At 37.4% G+C, this 16,727-nt stretch overlaps 1 protein-coding gene across 3 annotated transcripts in view; it reads right to left on the bottom strand.

Moving 5' to 3' along the window:
* The window catches only part of zzef1 (zinc finger, ZZ-type with EF hand domain 1), a 55,412-nt gene extending 39,244 nt beyond the window's left edge, over positions 1–16,168 (bottom strand). For 2 of the 3 annotated variants that reach the window (XM_048187797.1, XM_048187799.1), the window contains exons 1-24: positions 15,528–16,168; positions 14,494–14,638; positions 14,154–14,348; positions 13,151–13,334; positions 12,833–13,032; positions 11,966–12,176; positions 10,844–10,960; positions 10,388–10,566; positions 9,607–9,705; positions 9,293–9,384; positions 8,983–9,128; positions 8,539–8,644; positions 7,483–7,701; positions 7,239–7,330; positions 5,975–6,165; positions 4,482–4,615; positions 4,320–4,390; positions 4,099–4,213; positions 3,695–3,854; positions 1,839–1,960; positions 1,585–1,707; positions 1,230–1,399; positions 1,009–1,090; positions 214–415 (exon numbers count right to left, since the gene is read on the bottom strand). In XM_048187797.1, the coding sequence (XP_048043754.1) occupies positions 214–415; positions 1,009–1,090; positions 1,230–1,399; positions 1,585–1,707; positions 1,839–1,960; positions 3,695–3,854; positions 4,099–4,213; positions 4,320–4,390; positions 4,482–4,615; positions 5,975–6,165; positions 7,239–7,330; positions 7,483–7,701; positions 8,539–8,644; positions 8,983–9,128; positions 9,293–9,384; positions 9,607–9,705; positions 10,388–10,566; positions 10,844–10,960; positions 11,966–12,176; positions 12,833–13,032; positions 13,151–13,334; positions 14,154–14,348; positions 14,494–14,638; positions 15,528–16,007 (3,835 nt within the window). In that variant the 5' untranslated portion in view covers positions 16,008–16,168. The remainder of the gene's footprint in view (positions 1–213; positions 416–1,008; positions 1,091–1,229; positions 1,400–1,584; positions 1,708–1,838; positions 1,961–3,694; positions 3,855–4,098; positions 4,214–4,319; positions 4,391–4,481; positions 4,616–5,974; positions 6,166–7,238; positions 7,331–7,482; positions 7,702–8,538; positions 8,645–8,982; positions 9,129–9,292; positions 9,385–9,606; positions 9,706–10,387; positions 10,567–10,843; positions 10,961–11,965; positions 12,177–12,832; positions 13,033–13,150; positions 13,335–14,153; positions 14,349–14,493; positions 14,639–15,527) is intronic. The other variant, XM_048187798.1, reaches the window with a different exon arrangement.
* Positions 16,169–16,727: the final 559 nt, after the last annotated feature.

Below are 16,727 nucleotides of genomic sequence, written 5' to 3'. Positions count from 1 at the left end.
AAGTCTCGCACATGCACAGAAAATCACTTACTTCCACATTGCAAAATAAGGTGGATACACTTACATTTATTTTTCTACAGCCTTCAATATACAGTTTATTATTTGAAGGAGAACACATTTATGTCGAATAAAAATGTTCAAATAAAACACAGGGAATAAATTTTTTTCTGAATTAAACAGCGAAATAATAAACTGACTAATCGATTATCTCACCGTAAGGTGATTTCAAAGCCATGGTGCGGGAGGCCAGACGGCCCATCAGCCTGGACACGAGGAGCTGCAGGTCTGAGGTCCAGGACACAGTGACATCCGGCAGGCCGTACGCCGTCACTGTGAACTTGTAACCCCATTCGTTATTACTGCTGTCTGAATGAAACAGAAACTGCAGCTGGGGACCTGCTTTAAATGTCACTTTCTGAAGAAGAAGAAGAAGAAGAAGAAGAAGAAAAAAACATTATTTATTATACATTACATTTATTTTTTTTCTTCTTCAAGACACCAGACCAGACTAAATAAAAAAATTGGAATTATGTACAAGCATGGGGCAAAAGTAATTGCATTCATTTTTAACACTGTGACAGTCACAGAATGACCACACGTGGAAACTGTCTATTCATGTTTGGATTTCTCCTTATAAAATATTTTGAAGAAGTTATTTTTCTTGCAAGATAATGTATTTTAGAATTATAATGGTTTAGATCTAATTTGGATATTGTTTAATTTGTGTGTTTTTTTTTTGTTTTTTTTTCTCCCTCACTATTTCTAATAATTTGGATTACAGATTTATCATGTTTGCATAGTTGCAGATTTATTGATATTACGCTTAATAAATAAATAAATAAAATCACACTATTCTGTTCATTTAGGCAATTTTTTTTTTCATTTGTTTGTTTTTGGCTGGTGCCCATGATTGGGTTACCATTACAAACACATTTTTTACATAATTAATATCACAAATAACACATTCAGTTGACAATTCTAAAATACTCCAATAAAAGGTTTTTGTACCTTTGGCCATTTCTCCGTTCCAACCTTCATATCATATCGCACTTTCCCTCCCCTAGCATCAGTGAATTCCAGATAGTCATACCTACAAAAAAAAAAAAAAAAAAAAAAAAACACTCAGTGTAAATATAAAGCATACTTGAGAGCCACAAGGGGTCTGTAACAGGAAAGTGAGCGATTGGTTCCTATCACCAGAAGGTGGCAGTAGAATAAGCCTTTCACACCTTTTCTCTGTTTCACAGCGTTCATCAAACTCCACCTCAAAGGATGTGGCACCAGGACAGACAAAAACAGTGGTCTCGTGTCTGCTGTTCTCATAGTTATGAGGCGACTCCATTTGCCACGTCCTTAATACAACAGGCTGCTGAGTCTGCTGACAGCCCTCCATATCTCCCTACAAACACAAGGGGAGGAAAACTCTAAAAAAGTATTCTTACTAATTATCATTCTGTTATTGGTGGCTTGATTATCTTGCTTTTTAATTGGTAAGTGAAAAAAGTGAAATACTCCGCAATTTTAATTCCATTTATTTTTACTTAAACATGTCTCAAAATTCTTTAAGACACAAAGGGAACTGACCTTGGAAAAGATATCCTCTGTATCACTTGACAGCTTCTTGAGCATGTCTGCCAGAGGGTAGAATCTTTTGAGCAGCACACAGTGAGGAATATCCAGAGCGCACAGCTCCAGCAGGAAGATCGTCTACAACAAGACACCATACACACTTACATGCAGAAGCATAACATATACATATACATATATACAGAAACACAAATAAAAGAATAAATAATGAAATAAAGATAGATATATAGCGGGACAAAGCGGTGTGCTACCAGCTGTCTTGTTGCCATGGCAAGGATAGATCCACTGAGTTTCTCCATGATCTCAGCTCCAGTGAAACGCTTAATAAGAGGACTCAGTATGTCTCTGGTACCTGACAGGAACTGTTCCACATCTAATAGCCAAGAAAAACAACATAGATGTATTCACACTGTGACAGAGCACTATAAATAATCACTACCATTCAAAAGTTTGGGGTCTGCAAGATTTTTTTTTTTATTCATTTGATCAAAAAAAAGTAATATTGTGAAATAAAATTACAACTTAAAATAACTGTTTTCTATTTTAATACATTTTAAGATGTAATTTATTCCGGTGATGGCAAAGCTGAATTTTCATCAGGCATTATGCCAGTCTTCAGTGTCACATGATCCTTCAGAAAACATTCTAATATGCTGATTTGGTACTCAAGTTTTTTTTTTCTTCTCAGAATTGTTTGATGAATAGAAAGTTCAAAAACATCATTTAATTGAAATAGAAATAATTTATATTTATACATGTCTTTAATGTATCTTGATAAATTAAATGTGTCCTTTCTGAATAAAACCTTACTGACCCCAAACTTTTGAACAGTAGTGTATGTTCGCTATTTGCTCTGAAGTACACCTCGCTATTTGACAGTCAAAAACAATTTACAGTACAATTTAGTACTAAACTAAAAAGTGCAGTTACTAGAATTCGAACACTGGATTACAGAACTCGAATATCTGAAGGCAAATAAAAATGCATGGAACTGGACTACATCATTATAGAGATTTCAAAACTCTGGAATACAGTGGGATCAAAACTGATCTCTGAAAATCTAAGAATCAAAATTTAAAGTTTAAAACTAAATCTTAAAGGGTTAGTTCACCCAAAAATGAAAATTCTGTCATTTATTACTCACCCTCATGCCGTTTTACACCCGTAAGACCTTCATTAATCTTCGGAACACAAATTAAGATATTTTTGTTCAAATCCGATAGCTCCGTGAGGCCTTCATAGGGAGTAATGTCACTTCCTCTGTCAAGATCCATAAAGGTACTAAAAACACATCTAAATCAGTTCATGTGCGTACAGTCGTTTAATATTAATATTATAAAGCGACGAGAATATTTTTGGTGCGCCAAAAAAAACAAAATAACGACTTATTTAGTGATGGCCGATTTCAAAACAATGCTTCAGGAAGCATCGGAGCAAAGTGAATCTGTGTATCGAATCTGCTGTTCGGAGCGCCAAAGTCACGTGATTTCAGCCGTTTGGCGGGTTTGAACCGCGATCCGATTCATGATTCGATACACTGATTCATAACGCTTCGATGCTTCCTGAAGCAGTGTTTTGAAATCGGTCATCACTAAATAAGTCGTTATTTTGTTTTTTTTGCCCCACCAAAAATATTCTCGTCGGTTTATAATATTAATATTGAGCCACTGTACTCACACGAACTGATTTAGATGTGTTTTTAGTACCTTTATGGATCTTGACAGAGGAAGTGACATTACTCCCTATGAAGGCCTCATGGAGCCATCGGATTTGAACTAAAATATCTTAATTTGTGTTCCGAAGATTAACGAAGGTCTTACGGGTGTGAAACGGCATGAGGGTGAGTAATAAATGACGTTATTTTCATTTTTGGGTGAACTAACCCTTTAAGATGCTCTTTGAAATGATCTCACGATCTGGCTTTACACAGACACATGAAATCCAACTCTTCGATTCAACTTTTCAATTGTTATGCTGATTTGTAATGACAAAAGTATTACAATATAAATATTTTAGCACATTAGAAGCATTCTCAGACTTCTGGACCCCACTGTATTTTTACGGGCTCTAGGCAAGCAGACTGGAAAACCAGGAAAAGCACACTAACATTTAAGCAGAATTTCCCTGGCCAGATCAGCAGAGGTGGCCGTTCCTGCTTTAAGCTGCAGGAAACACCAGGACAGAAGGCTTCCCTGTAGGGCCCAGAACAGAGACAGCAGGACCCTCCAAATAGACCCTCCTCTGGAGTCCAACATCAACACCTCACACTGAAAAAAAAGGGAGAGGGACATTCTTACATATATATAAAAGATAAACATCACATTACTCTTTATAAAGCTATTAGACAAGTAAAACCTATTAGCGAGTTGTAATACAATGCATTATAATACAAGGTGTCAGCTAACAGACGTCAATGCACTATGTAAACATCTAAAGCATGCGTCAGCTATTTGCAGGAGCTTGCATATGTGTGCAGGGGTGACTAGATGAGGTTGGCAGCTGTCAACATGCCTCTCTAGTGGCCACAATGAGCAGTGTGTCCATGACGGTCAGGATAGGCGAGATGTCAAAATCAGACGGGGCTCCTTTAGGGGGCAGCATAAGAAGACCTTTCGGGTCCTGATCGCTGCAAACAGAGATGAGCAAGAGACAATGTGTATGTGCATGAATTAAGTTATATAGTTTTACAGGACAGGATGGGGAGTAGTAGTTTAAAGGGAGGCATTTCATACCTGAAGTAAGTGCAGAGAGACTCAAATGTCAGTTTTACAGACTCTGGTTGATTTTCATCAGTTATGTTTTGCTGAGAAAAGCAGAGAACAAAAAAAACTTGCTCATATAAAAGCAATTCAATAACATATTCAGTCAAAGCAAGTACACTCTTGGAGTCTTACCATCATGTGGAAGAGTTTATCCCTCCGGCTCTGTTTGTTAGGGTAGAAGATGGCGGCTCCATTGAGAATGGCTTTCACAGCTTCTTTCCTCAGAGCTGTCTCCACTGCAGTCTCTACTTCAGGCTCGTCCACCACTGCACAGTGCAAAAACTACTCTCTTAACCACTAATCAAAACACAATGTTATAACTACATGGCTTTTAAGTGAATGTTTTAAAGGCATCATTCTTTAGTATTTAAGCCATCAACTTTAACTGATATTTTTTGGAAAGTTGATACTACATTATCATTCAAAAGTTTAGGGCTGGTGCGTTTTCTTTATTTTTATTAAAGGTGCCCTAGAACTTTTTTTTAAAAGATGTAATATAAGTCTAAGGTGTCCCCTGAATGTGTCTGTGAAGTTTCAGCTCAAAATACCCCATAGATTTTTTTTAATTAATTTTTTTAACTGCCTATTTTGGGGCATAATTAGAAATGAGCCGATTCAGGGTGTGTGGCCCTTTAAATCTGGTGCTCCACGCCCCAAGAGCTCGCGATTACCTTAAACAACATAAAAAAAGTTCAAACAGCTAATATAACCCTCAAAATGGATCTTTACAAAGTGTTCGTCATGCAGCATGTCTAATCGCGTAAGTACAGTGTTTATTTTGATGTTTACATTGATTCTGAATGAGTTTGAGGCTATGCTCCGTGGCTAACGGCTAATGCTACACTGTTAAAGAGATATATAAAGAATGAAGTTGTTTATGCATTATACAGACTGAAAGTGTTTAAAAATGAAAATAGCGACGGCTCTTGTCTTGTCTCCGTGAATACAGTAAGAAACGATGGTAACTTTAACCACATTTAACAGTACATTAGCAACATGCTAACGAAACATTTATATAGACAATTTACAAATATCACTAAAAATATCATGATATCATGAATCATGTCAGCTCCATCTGGCATTTTTGCTATTGTCCTTGCTTGCTTACCTAGTCTGATGATTCAGCTCTACACAGATCCAGACGTTCTGCCCTATAATGCCTTTCATAATGTTGGGAACATGGGCTGGCATATGCAAATATTGGGGGCGTACACCCCGACTGTTACGTAACAGTCTGTGTTATGTTGAGATTTGCCTGTTCTTCGGAGGTCTTTTAAACAAATGAGATTTATATAAGAAGGAGGAAACAATGGAGTTTGAGACTCACTGTATGTCATTTCCATGTACTGAACTCTTGTTATTTAACTATGCCGAGGTAAATACAATTTTTGAATCTAGGCCACCTTTAATACTTTTATTCAGCAAGGATGCATTAAATTAATCAAAAGCGACAGTAAATACTTTCATAATGTTACAAGAGATTCCCGTTTTCAAATAAATGCTGTTCTTTTGAACTTTCTATTCATAAACGAATCCTGAAAAAATTATCACGGTTTTCAACATTGATAATATCAGTAAATGTTTCTTGAGACATTGAGTCATAAAGAGCAGAATGTGAGTCTCACCTTGACACAAGTGACTGTAGAGCTCTCCGACAGCTTCTGCAGGGTCCACGTCTGTGCTGGCTGAGGGTGATGCCGACGCTGAGGCTTTGATGTCTGACGGCTGGGACTCTGTCAGGCTGGGCAGCATTGAGAAGCAGTTCTGGAGCAGCTGAAGCAGGAGAACTCGTGTCTTTACAGCCTCCTCTCCCTCACTGTGAGTGTACACACACACACACACACACACACACACACACACACATAACAGAGAAACATGTTAACACAGACAAAACTTGACAACTCAGTACATTTCCTTAAGGGAATGCATCATGGAAAAGACAAGTTTGTCCATTGGATGGTCCATGCACATTCCTTTTTGTCAACATTAGTTCATTTTAGTCCATAAAAATATCAAGCAGCACAGCTATTTTCAAAATAATAAGAAATGTTTCTTGAGCAGCATATCAGCATATTAGAATGATTTCTGAAGGATCATCTGACACTGAAGACTGGAGTAATGATGCTGAAAATTCAGCTTTGCCATCACATTTTACTTTAGAAAAGGACACTACTCTCATCTCAGTCTGTATTTAAAAACGGTTTGTATTTTGTATTCTATTTTGCCTTCATTAGTTCATTTTAAAATATTTTTTATGTATTTTATATGTGAATAAAAGCCTAAATTCAATCTGTTCATCATATAAAGTGATCGTGCCTCTTCAGAAAATTTAGACTAAACCACTCAATTCATATGGATTGGTTTTACAATCTCTTTGTGAACTTTTTGAAGTGTCAAAGTTTCAGTTGCATAGCTGTCAATGGAGGGACAGAAAGCTCTCAGGTTTCATCAAAAAGATTGTGTTCAGAAGATGAACGAACGTCTTACAGGTTTGGAACGACATGAGGGTGAGTAATTAATGACAGAAATTTTCATTTTTGGGTGAACTAACCCTTTAAATTGAAAAAGATTCTAAAATATACTGTATCTATTTTTAATATTTTGTTTAAAATAATTTACATGAAGTACAGTATGTCACACCATAGTACACTATTGTCTTGGCTTGAAATTTCATGTCAAGTGGACTTGATCTAAATCACAGGAAGCAAGAATATCTGACCATTTGAAGAAAGTGTCACATGATCAATTTCACAAATAAACTTTTCTGATTGGTGGCCTAAAATTAGTCCAGCATGTTTTTTTTAAAATCCCACTCATAGATATTTGCACATATATAAAAAAAAAAAAAAAAAAAAAAAAACCATACATTCATATTACAGCTTTACTCACATTGATTTGAGTTTGCGGTAAAAGTCCCAGAACAGCAGCAGGCTGAGGTCACTGAAGTCCAGCAGAGACTTCTGCTTGGACAGAGACACATCCTGTAACATAGGCTCAGGGTTTATACAGCTCTCTTTAAAGATGCATGTAAAGTTCACAAAAAAAATGCATAATGAATTTTAGAGTTGTGTTTAAATAAATCAGTTCAAAGTCATAGTGAGTCCCCTTGCAAGAGGACATTTGGTGGGTGTACCATATCTCTTGTGAGCTGCTGGATGAAATAAAGGGTTTTCTTCATGAGTGTGAGACCCGTAACCAGGCCTGAGACGCTCCCCTCGGCCTGAGAACTCAGATCCTCCACATCCTCTATCCGCTCAGAGTCTGGACACAAATAACCACTGAAACTCATCTGCTGAACCCCCAACCGCTCTGCTGTGTCCTGCCTAGCACACAGGAACTTCACCATCAGAAACTACATGCAGAGACAGAGAAAGGTTACGTTAATCGGGTGTGTATTGTCTTATGCATATAAATACAGTTTTTAGAGTTTCTATATTTAATAGCATCCACTCAACAATGTTTTGAATTAAAGATCAAAGCATTTGCGACAATGACATACAGAAAATTATTTTGACTCGTCTTTCCATTCTTACAGTAAAACATACTTACAATAGAACTAAAACAGACAAGCAGAGAATGAAAAAGTGAAAGTGAAAAAAGACTGTGAGAAAAAAAAGATGTGAAAGCGTTTTTTTTTTTTAATTAGAGTTGCAATGAAAAGAAAATGCACCTTATCTGTTTTCTAAATGCATGTTATTCACCCTCAGTGAATGATTCATCCATGCATGTTTCATCATTTTTAATCAATGTCATAATGCAGTCTTCCGGTGAAACATTAGACTTCTCTCACGTGATGCATGCCAGACTCCAATCATTTAGTCTGCTTAATCCCTTTCTTACAATCGACTGCAAACTCACATTGAGATCAGTTGACTTCAAATCCTCCATGGAATCAACTAATGATGTCTGAGTCATTCATTTTAAGGTGGAAGTAAATGGCCAAATGTTATGGACATACAGTAATTCCTGTGGGTTTAGCTTGCTTTGCACATTTGCGTCACTTGAATTTATGCTATCTTTTCACTTTTTGTGGGAAAGCTACTGGGTTACTTTGCCATGACAGCATCAATGTTTAAACAGTCCGCATTTTATTGTTTACTGTGTATTTTAAGGGTTTTCCCATAACCTAGACAGAGACAGACACACACAGACAGACAGGCAGACAGAAAGAAAGTAAGAAAGTCCATACTTTTGACACTCTGCATTGTTGCAGCTTGATCTCCACGTCGTTCCAGTCCTCCTCCACCTCAAACCAGCCAATGGGCTCCTCCTCACTGGTGTCTGGTATCCTCGTGCTGAAGTGTATGTGTTTGTGTGTGAATGTGATACACGTGACAGTGTGTGTGGGGTACAGAGGCAGATAACAGCGAGAGGTCAATTGACTGACAAATCATTCTCACTGAATTTACAGCCATCTTGGCCGTGTGCACACATGCAAAGACCAAAATACACTCACATGTACTGGGCAAGACAATAGATTCTCACACAAGCTGCTCTCTCTCACACACTCCATAACAAGCACCATTTAAAGTTCATGTGCTCAGCATTTAGCTGTCTCTTATGAGCAACAATGTAACGCAAATGAACTCCAGATAAATAAATCAACATGTTACAGACTAAGAATGTGGCATACCTGTCTTGGACAAATTCTTTATAGTCTTTGTATTCCCAGCCGTCAAACTTTTTGAATCTTTTAAAGTGTTTATCGGCATCAAATGGCTCACTGTCATTGTAGGCAAACACCAAGCCACATTTAGCACCAATGGCTCCTTTACGCACCTGAGGTGGAAGAACACAGCAGTGCTTTAAAACTAGGATAAGCAGAATGAGTAGAAGGTTTGTATATTTCCATCTGAATAACCATACAAGCAGAACACATTTTAATTTCATGCTTATGTAGTATAAAACACAAAAGTTCAAGTGTGTACTGAAGCTTCTCTCACTTTTATCTTGATCTGTGTGACCTGAAAGCAGCTCTGGTTTTCAGTGGACAGAATTACACTGGCTTTCCTCTTTCCATTCTCTGTTAGAAAACCTGCAGGTTAAAATGAAACATCTACTTTTAAAGTCTCAACTTTTACTTTGTTTCTAAGCAAAAAAAAGCAGCTCAAAACATATTCCTTCTCTCCACAGAGAAAGGTTTGTAGGAACTTTTGTCCCTATCCATCCCAGTACTCCCTCTACTTTATCTGTACTACTTTCCTACTCATATTTTAAAACCAGGATTATTTGGAATGTTATGTATGGTTTTGCGCACCATCTCCAGTGTTGGGCTCCATCAGCATGTTTTCGGGGCCAGACTTTTCTTCTTTACTCTTCACATCACATGCCTGCAGATGGAGCTGGAGGGGTTTACCTACACACACACACACAAAGGTTTACATGTATTACAATGCTGTGGGCCAATTCAGCTAATTCCTGTTTCTAAACAACTGTAAATTAGATTACTATACCTCATCCTAAGTAGACTCAACCTGTCGAGTGTCAAGTGTTTGTATCTGTAATTTTTTTCTGTTTTCTTCTAATCAATATTAGATATTTTTAATATAGCTATGTAGAGCTGCAAAAGCTATTTGTAACTAAAATCAGGAAAACAAACAAACAAAAAAAAATCAATGTAAAGATACTCTATGGCAGGAGTTTTCAAACTCGCTTGAAAGCGGCTTCTTAATTTAAGAGAAAAATTTTATTTTAGCAGTAACGAACGAGAATAAAGAAAACACAGCTAGATCAATGTTGAAAGAAAGCTTAAATAAAATAAAATAAATTACAAATAGTTGAAAAACTATCCTTTTAATTAAAAAAAAAAAAAGACAAAATCACATAATATTACCAAAACCTAAACTAAAATGAAATATAAACATAAAAATAAAAGCTAATTTAAAATATGAATTAATACCATAACAGTATATATAACTTATTAAAAAATAAGTGTCTTGCAGTGCACATTCATATATAGTTATGGGGATCATCACATGTAGGAGTTCATTGCATCAAAGTATCAAAAATCATTTGTCTACGGAACTCATGACAATTACCATTACGGTAGAGGAGTCTTAACCGGACCGATGCCATAGAGGCCAGCAGTGAGGAAGCTCTGTATTCGGAGTCCAGATGCTCACAGATACCAGACAGAGAGATGAGGACTTTAGCCACACTGCCTCGAGCCAGAGCGAACGCTAACAGAGTCAGCTCAGCCTCAGGAGACACACAGCAGCTAGAGAGAGGTGGGACGGTTAAAAGCAAAGCACTTCTGATAAGCTTTCTCAGCAGAGAATGGCAGAGTGTCCAATTACATTCAGATGAAACGGCTGTAATTATTCACTGATAGAAAACAGTTTCCCATTATTATCAGGTTGACTCGTATTGTATAATTAAAACCGAAAGGGGTTTGCCGTTATTGCAGTCCCCGTCGGCATTGTTTTGACCTCTTAATAACACATTTAAATGTGTTGAGTTGAGCTGAGCTTGTGCTAGTACAGCTTGATTCTTACTCTGCTATGCGCAGTAAAAAGCCGTCCACCTCTTCCAGAATGTTTGCAGAGAAGAATTTGGGGAACTCCGTTGAAGATGGTGTTAAGGACAGGGGTGGCATGTGCTGTAAGGCTTTCCTAGAGAACAAGTGGAGAAAGTGTAAAAAAGGGGTTTATCAGAACAAAACCACATTTACTACCATTCAAAAATTTGGAGTTGGTAAAATTTTTTTTTATGTTTTTGAAAGAAGTCTCTTATATTAACTAAGGCTGCATTTATTTAATCAATTAAAATATATATATTTTAAAAATCAAGAAACATCTCATTAATATCAATGTTCATAATGCTACAAAATGGTTGTGCTGCTTAATAATTTTGTGAATACCATGATACATTTAAGGATACTTTGATGAATACAAAAATTAAAAACAGCAGCATTTATTTGAAATAGAAATTTTTTGTAACATTATAAATATCTTTACTGTCACTTTTGATCAATTTAATGCATAATTTCTGTATAAAAAAATAAACTTTTGGTAGTGTAAATGTCTCAAAAATTGTGACTGTCAATTTTTTAAATCAAAATGGGTAACACTTTATTTTAAAGTGATGTAGTTACACGTTACTGCATGTCCTTACTATAGTAATAACAATAAATGATGCATAATTACAAGTAACTAACCCAAAACCAATCCCTAACCATAACTGTATAGTAAGTACATGTAGTTAATTAATATTACTCAGTACTTATTTGAGTACAATGTAACTACGTCAGCTTAAAATAAAGTAACCTCAAAATGCATTAGGCAATATAGAGAAGGAAAGTTCCCATCTAGGACACTATGGCCTGCTTTCACATACATGGCTTAGATTAAGCCAGGATTAGGCTTTAGTTTAATTAGGACATTTCAGTAGCTTTTATAAATGTGCCTTAGAAAAAGACAAAACAATGGCACTGACATTTTAAGTTATGTCAGTGCAAGTTGCTTTCAGTAAAAACAGCTCAAACATGCATTTTAGTCTGGGACTAGGCTGTGTGTAAATCAAAAGCTGGATTTGTGCAGCATGTGACTATAAAACAACAAATATAGTGCTATCACTACTGAGAAGCAAAAATTCATTAGTCATTTCTCTTGACTTACTGTGTGCTCTGTAGGACTGTCTGCGCAAGCACAGGGTTGGTTTCCATGGAAGCGGTGACCAGAGATGTGAGGAGCGACAGATACCATATAGCCGAGGCGTCAGATACTGAAACCTCTTTGCTCTTGGTGATCTGGTAGCCCATTGTCTTCAGACCGTGAATACGTGTGTCACAGCCATCGCTAAGGCAGCGCTTAATGTTTATCTGAATATCTGAGAGACAAAAGGAAGATCTGTGTGAGTTTACAAAGGCTTTCTGACTCCTTGCATTCACGTGGATAGCATTAGTGGATATACACTTGAAATACACAAATCACAGTCACTCTTTACATTCCACTCATAGTATGCATGTTCAAAATAAAGATACACTACTGTGCAAAAGTTTGGGGTAAGATTTTTTTGAAAGAAATTATTCCACAAGGATACATTAAACTGATCAAAAGTGACATTCATAATATTACAAAAAATTTATATTTCAAATAAATGCTGTTCTTTTGAACTTTCTATTCATCAAAGAATCCTGAAAAAAATGTATTACTGTTTATACAAAAATATTAATCAGCACAACGGTTCTCAACATTGATAATAATAAGGAATGTTACTTGAGCACCAAATCAGCATATTAGAATGATTTCTGAAGAATCATGTGACACTAAAGACTAGAGTAATAATGCTGAAAATTTTGCTTTGTTGTCACAGGAATAAATTACATTTTAGAAGATATTAAAAAAGTTATTTCACAGTTTTTATATCAAATAAATATAGCCTTGGTGAGCATAAGGGACTGAAAAACCCCAAACTTTTGAACAGTAGTGTACTGCAACTCCAAACTTCAAACAAAACACGGTGCTATATAAGCGTGTGCTCACAGGGATGGTTGATGTTGGCATTTTCTAGCAGCGGTACATAACCCGTGACGTTACTGGGGATCCTCACATCTCTGATCTCCTGCAGGGAACGCCGGCTCTTCCCTACAGCTACAGAAACCAGCTGCGGCATGTAGCTGTGGTCATTAGACGCAACCGCAATGGCCAACCGTCTCAAAACTATGTCTGGCTTCATTTTTAACCTGTGAAAGAGATGAGTGGTCATATTTAACTAGTTATTTAACAAAGATAATGGATTGTGTGACATTATCAGTGATATTTTAATTCCATGTGGATGCACCAATGAAATAAGCAGCTTGCCTTATCCAGTGTGAGCGAGCGCTGCCGTCCGACTGCCAGAAAGACACGGTCTCACCGTTGGTCAACTTGTTGATATCTGCACTATTGGACGAAGCCTCGATGAAGCTGTAGCACTGGGTGACCACTTTGACTTTATCCACATCTGGGTCATGATTGAGCTCTGCTCTGTACTGGATGTCTAGATCTGAAAGGAGAGTCATCAGAATATGAAGATGAAGAGCAAAGAAGGAGATGAAATGAAAATTTTCTCATATTTTATCCACAGTACATTTCACCACTAGCAACACAAAATGAAAATAGTTAAAATAATGTTTTGTTTTCAATAGAATTTAGTGAGGAGTCCTAAAACCCGCAAATTAGTATTTTTGCACTTCCGGTTCCACTGTCTCATGGTGGTTTTTGGTTAAATGCTTGAAATAAGGTCTGTGGTTAACACAAGCAAAACAATATTGTCTGCTTTTGCTCAATTTTGCCAATGACAAAATTACTTATAAAGCCAGAGCAGAACTGTTGTGCGCCTCTAAGCAACATATAGTGGTGCTTTGTTTCTGAATGAATCTGTGTTTTGAGTGAATCAATCGGGTTAACCAATGATTCAACTGCCCTTTCATAAAGAGAGCCATTTACTTCATTCCTGAATGAATTAGCCATTTAAACGAATCGAATGAATGACTCAGACTTACTTATTTAGACATTTTCCTCCATCAACATCATTTACTCAACCTCAATATTTTTTTCTGAAGCTACTTTTTGTAATCCCATTTGCTTTTCTCATTTAACACAATAATGACTTAAAAACTATTTTTGGGGGGTAATTTCTCAGCCAAATTAGAGGTGCAATTAATTTGCGATTAATTAGATTAATTGGCACAATGTGTAATTAATTAGATTAAAAATGTAAATCGCTTGACAGCCTATATTTTTTAATATATATATATATATCCCTTATATATTATTATATAATGAATTACTGTTACAACCCCACCCCCTATGTGCCATTCACCTTTCTCCTTCTGCAGCAGGTAATCCAGGAAGTCTTGCACCACAGATGACCTCATGGTGCAGATGCTGTTGTAGCCTTCCAGCACAGGGAATGGAATAGCGCTACTGGGGATGCGATTCCGGTGCAAGAATTTCAGAATTTTGGAGGCATGCGCTTTGAGGCGGTCCTTGGACTTGGAGAAGATATCCACAAATCCTGGATGAGCATGAAGGGTAAAAGAGGAAAACAACTGGATCAAACCCTGACAGTCATTTGCAAAATCACCCAGAATGGTCAACTATGGACATCTGTGCTCCTGTCGCTAATGCATTCAAATAAATATGCATGCTCATTTCCATACCTGGTGTCAAAGAGCATGCCTGAAGTTGCCTGATCACATGACTGAGTTCTCCCTGAAGATTGGCTCCATTGGAGTTCTTCAGTGCCATGAGCATGTTCTCCACATCAACAATCCCATCACCCTCAGCATCAAACTGACCAAAGGCCTGAACAGCACAAATGGAAGAGATGATTTTTCTGTCTGTACATTCTGTGACACAAATATCAGGACACAAAGGAGAAGACAAAAAAAAAAAAAAAGGACAACAAAACAGTCACGCTGCTGGTCTCTCTAGCTCTCTCAAACCAGTTGTCTATTTCACCTACATAAACACAATCGAGCTAGCATGTGAATCATTTGTAAATGAAAGAGTCATAGTTAAATCAGGAAAGGCACAAAAGTACCACTGTACAACCATGTTTTTTGGATACGTCTTTTTAGAATACCATGTAAATACAATAGTGCATAAATAAAATAATCAGTCGTACTAATTTATATATATATATATATATATATATATATATATATATATATATATATATAAAACTTATACAAATGGGCAGGTGTAGAAATATGTTTTAAAAGTAAGATTTGTGATTGCCAAATTTCATTTATTATATTTATTGGCAAGAAGTAGATTACAGCAAGAGCTGGCACTAGATGTGTTTGACTCCTCGGCGGTCAAAATGAATTGGTCATTGAAATCCAAAACCTGAAGCTGCCAATAAAAAAAGACAAAGCAAATCTAATAATGACAGTCAGTCCCATAATACATGTACTTAAAATGTTCTTTAGATTGGAAGTAAACTAGGTGGAGACAGCCAATAAACAGCCTTTATCAAACGTGTAATACAAAGATAGGGATTACACAATATAACCACTCACATGAGTAGAGCTGAGGGGTCAATTACACAACTTCATCATTACTCATTTACTAATTAATCGTTTAACTTAGTTGACCGGGACTTAGGCGCTTTTCTGGGTTCATCCTTCAATTTTTCAATGACCAGAATTGGCAAGAATTTAAACAACTAGGCGGCACACTGTTGCATCACCTCCTCGCACTCATCTCTGGGCGCGTCTCTGCTCTCCAGCATCTCGCAGAACTGCTCCAGGGTGACGGACTCCTCTCCGCGGCTCAACCGCTCCTCCAGCCAACGAACCAGAGCGCTCTCGTTGCGAGCCAGCACCGACTCCGAAATGGCGACCCATGAGTCGCTCATACGGGCCGCTGCCTCTCGCAGCTTCACCTGTTCCAGTAGAGCTTCAGGGGTGGGGAGTCCGTAGATCGGTGCCGGCGGGTTCGCCGCACTTCTTCCGCTTCTCCCCGGACCGGAGCCTGCCGCTCCTCCACCTCCACCACCACCACCGCCGCCGCCGCCGTCGTTGTTATTGCCGCCGCCGCCACCTCCGTTACCGGCCCTGTTGCCTGTGGCCGCAGAGGCCGGGCTGCCCTCGGCGAACACGGGACTCTCCGTTTCTAGGTCCTCCTCATCGCCGCTCCCAACGCCACAGCCGCTCTCCGCGTTCCCCATGCTGTTCTTTTGCGGCCTCGGGCTCTCTCCCGATCGCCTTCAGCCCGGGTTTCAATCTTAGTTTTGGTGTCAGGTTTGTGCTCTTCCAGTTAATGCGTTTCTCCGCTGTCACTACCGCATTGACGGGCTCCGCCAGCTGACGTCATGTTTGTCAGCAAAAAACTTTGGTCCCTTCCGTGAGCTCAGCGAAGCCCGCTGCGTTGGAAACACGCCCCCTAGCGTATTACCTCCAGTATTTGATTTCTTTCTTTCTTTTTAAAATTTTGGGCAATAAATAAATACAATATTAAGCCAAATAACTATGTGCTCCCATTCGAAGCTGTTTAATTTATTTTGTAGGGCACCTGGAAAGGTAATTCTTTATTTCAAAAATGCAAAACAAATTTAAAGGAATACCCTGCAAAATATTACATATAATTTATCTAAGAAAGTTTAGTAAAGGAACTTTTGATATAACTGCGAATTTTGTGGACTGGAAAAAGAAACAATTTTGTATTTGTTTTATAGCCTAATTATATTTACTCAAGATTATTTTTTAAAGTATTTAGAATCGATTTGATTTAGATGTGCTTTTTATTTTCAGAACAACATTTTTAAATGCAATAGCTTACTTTTTTTTTCTTTTTTTTTTTTTTTTAATACCATAGCCTACATAAAAAGAAGTGGGCTAAATGACTTTATATACAGTAAAAGTTAAAGTTTGGAAAAATTACAATTTTT

Source organism: Megalobrama amblycephala, linkage group LG4 (assembly GCF_018812025.1).
Source record: "Megalobrama amblycephala isolate DHTTF-2021 linkage group LG4, ASM1881202v1, whole genome shotgun sequence".
Lineage (NCBI taxonomy): Eukaryota > Metazoa > Chordata > Actinopteri > Cypriniformes > Xenocyprididae > Megalobrama > Megalobrama amblycephala.
Note: the sequence above shows the minus strand (reverse complement) of the source record. Positions and strands in the feature narration are given on the sequence as shown.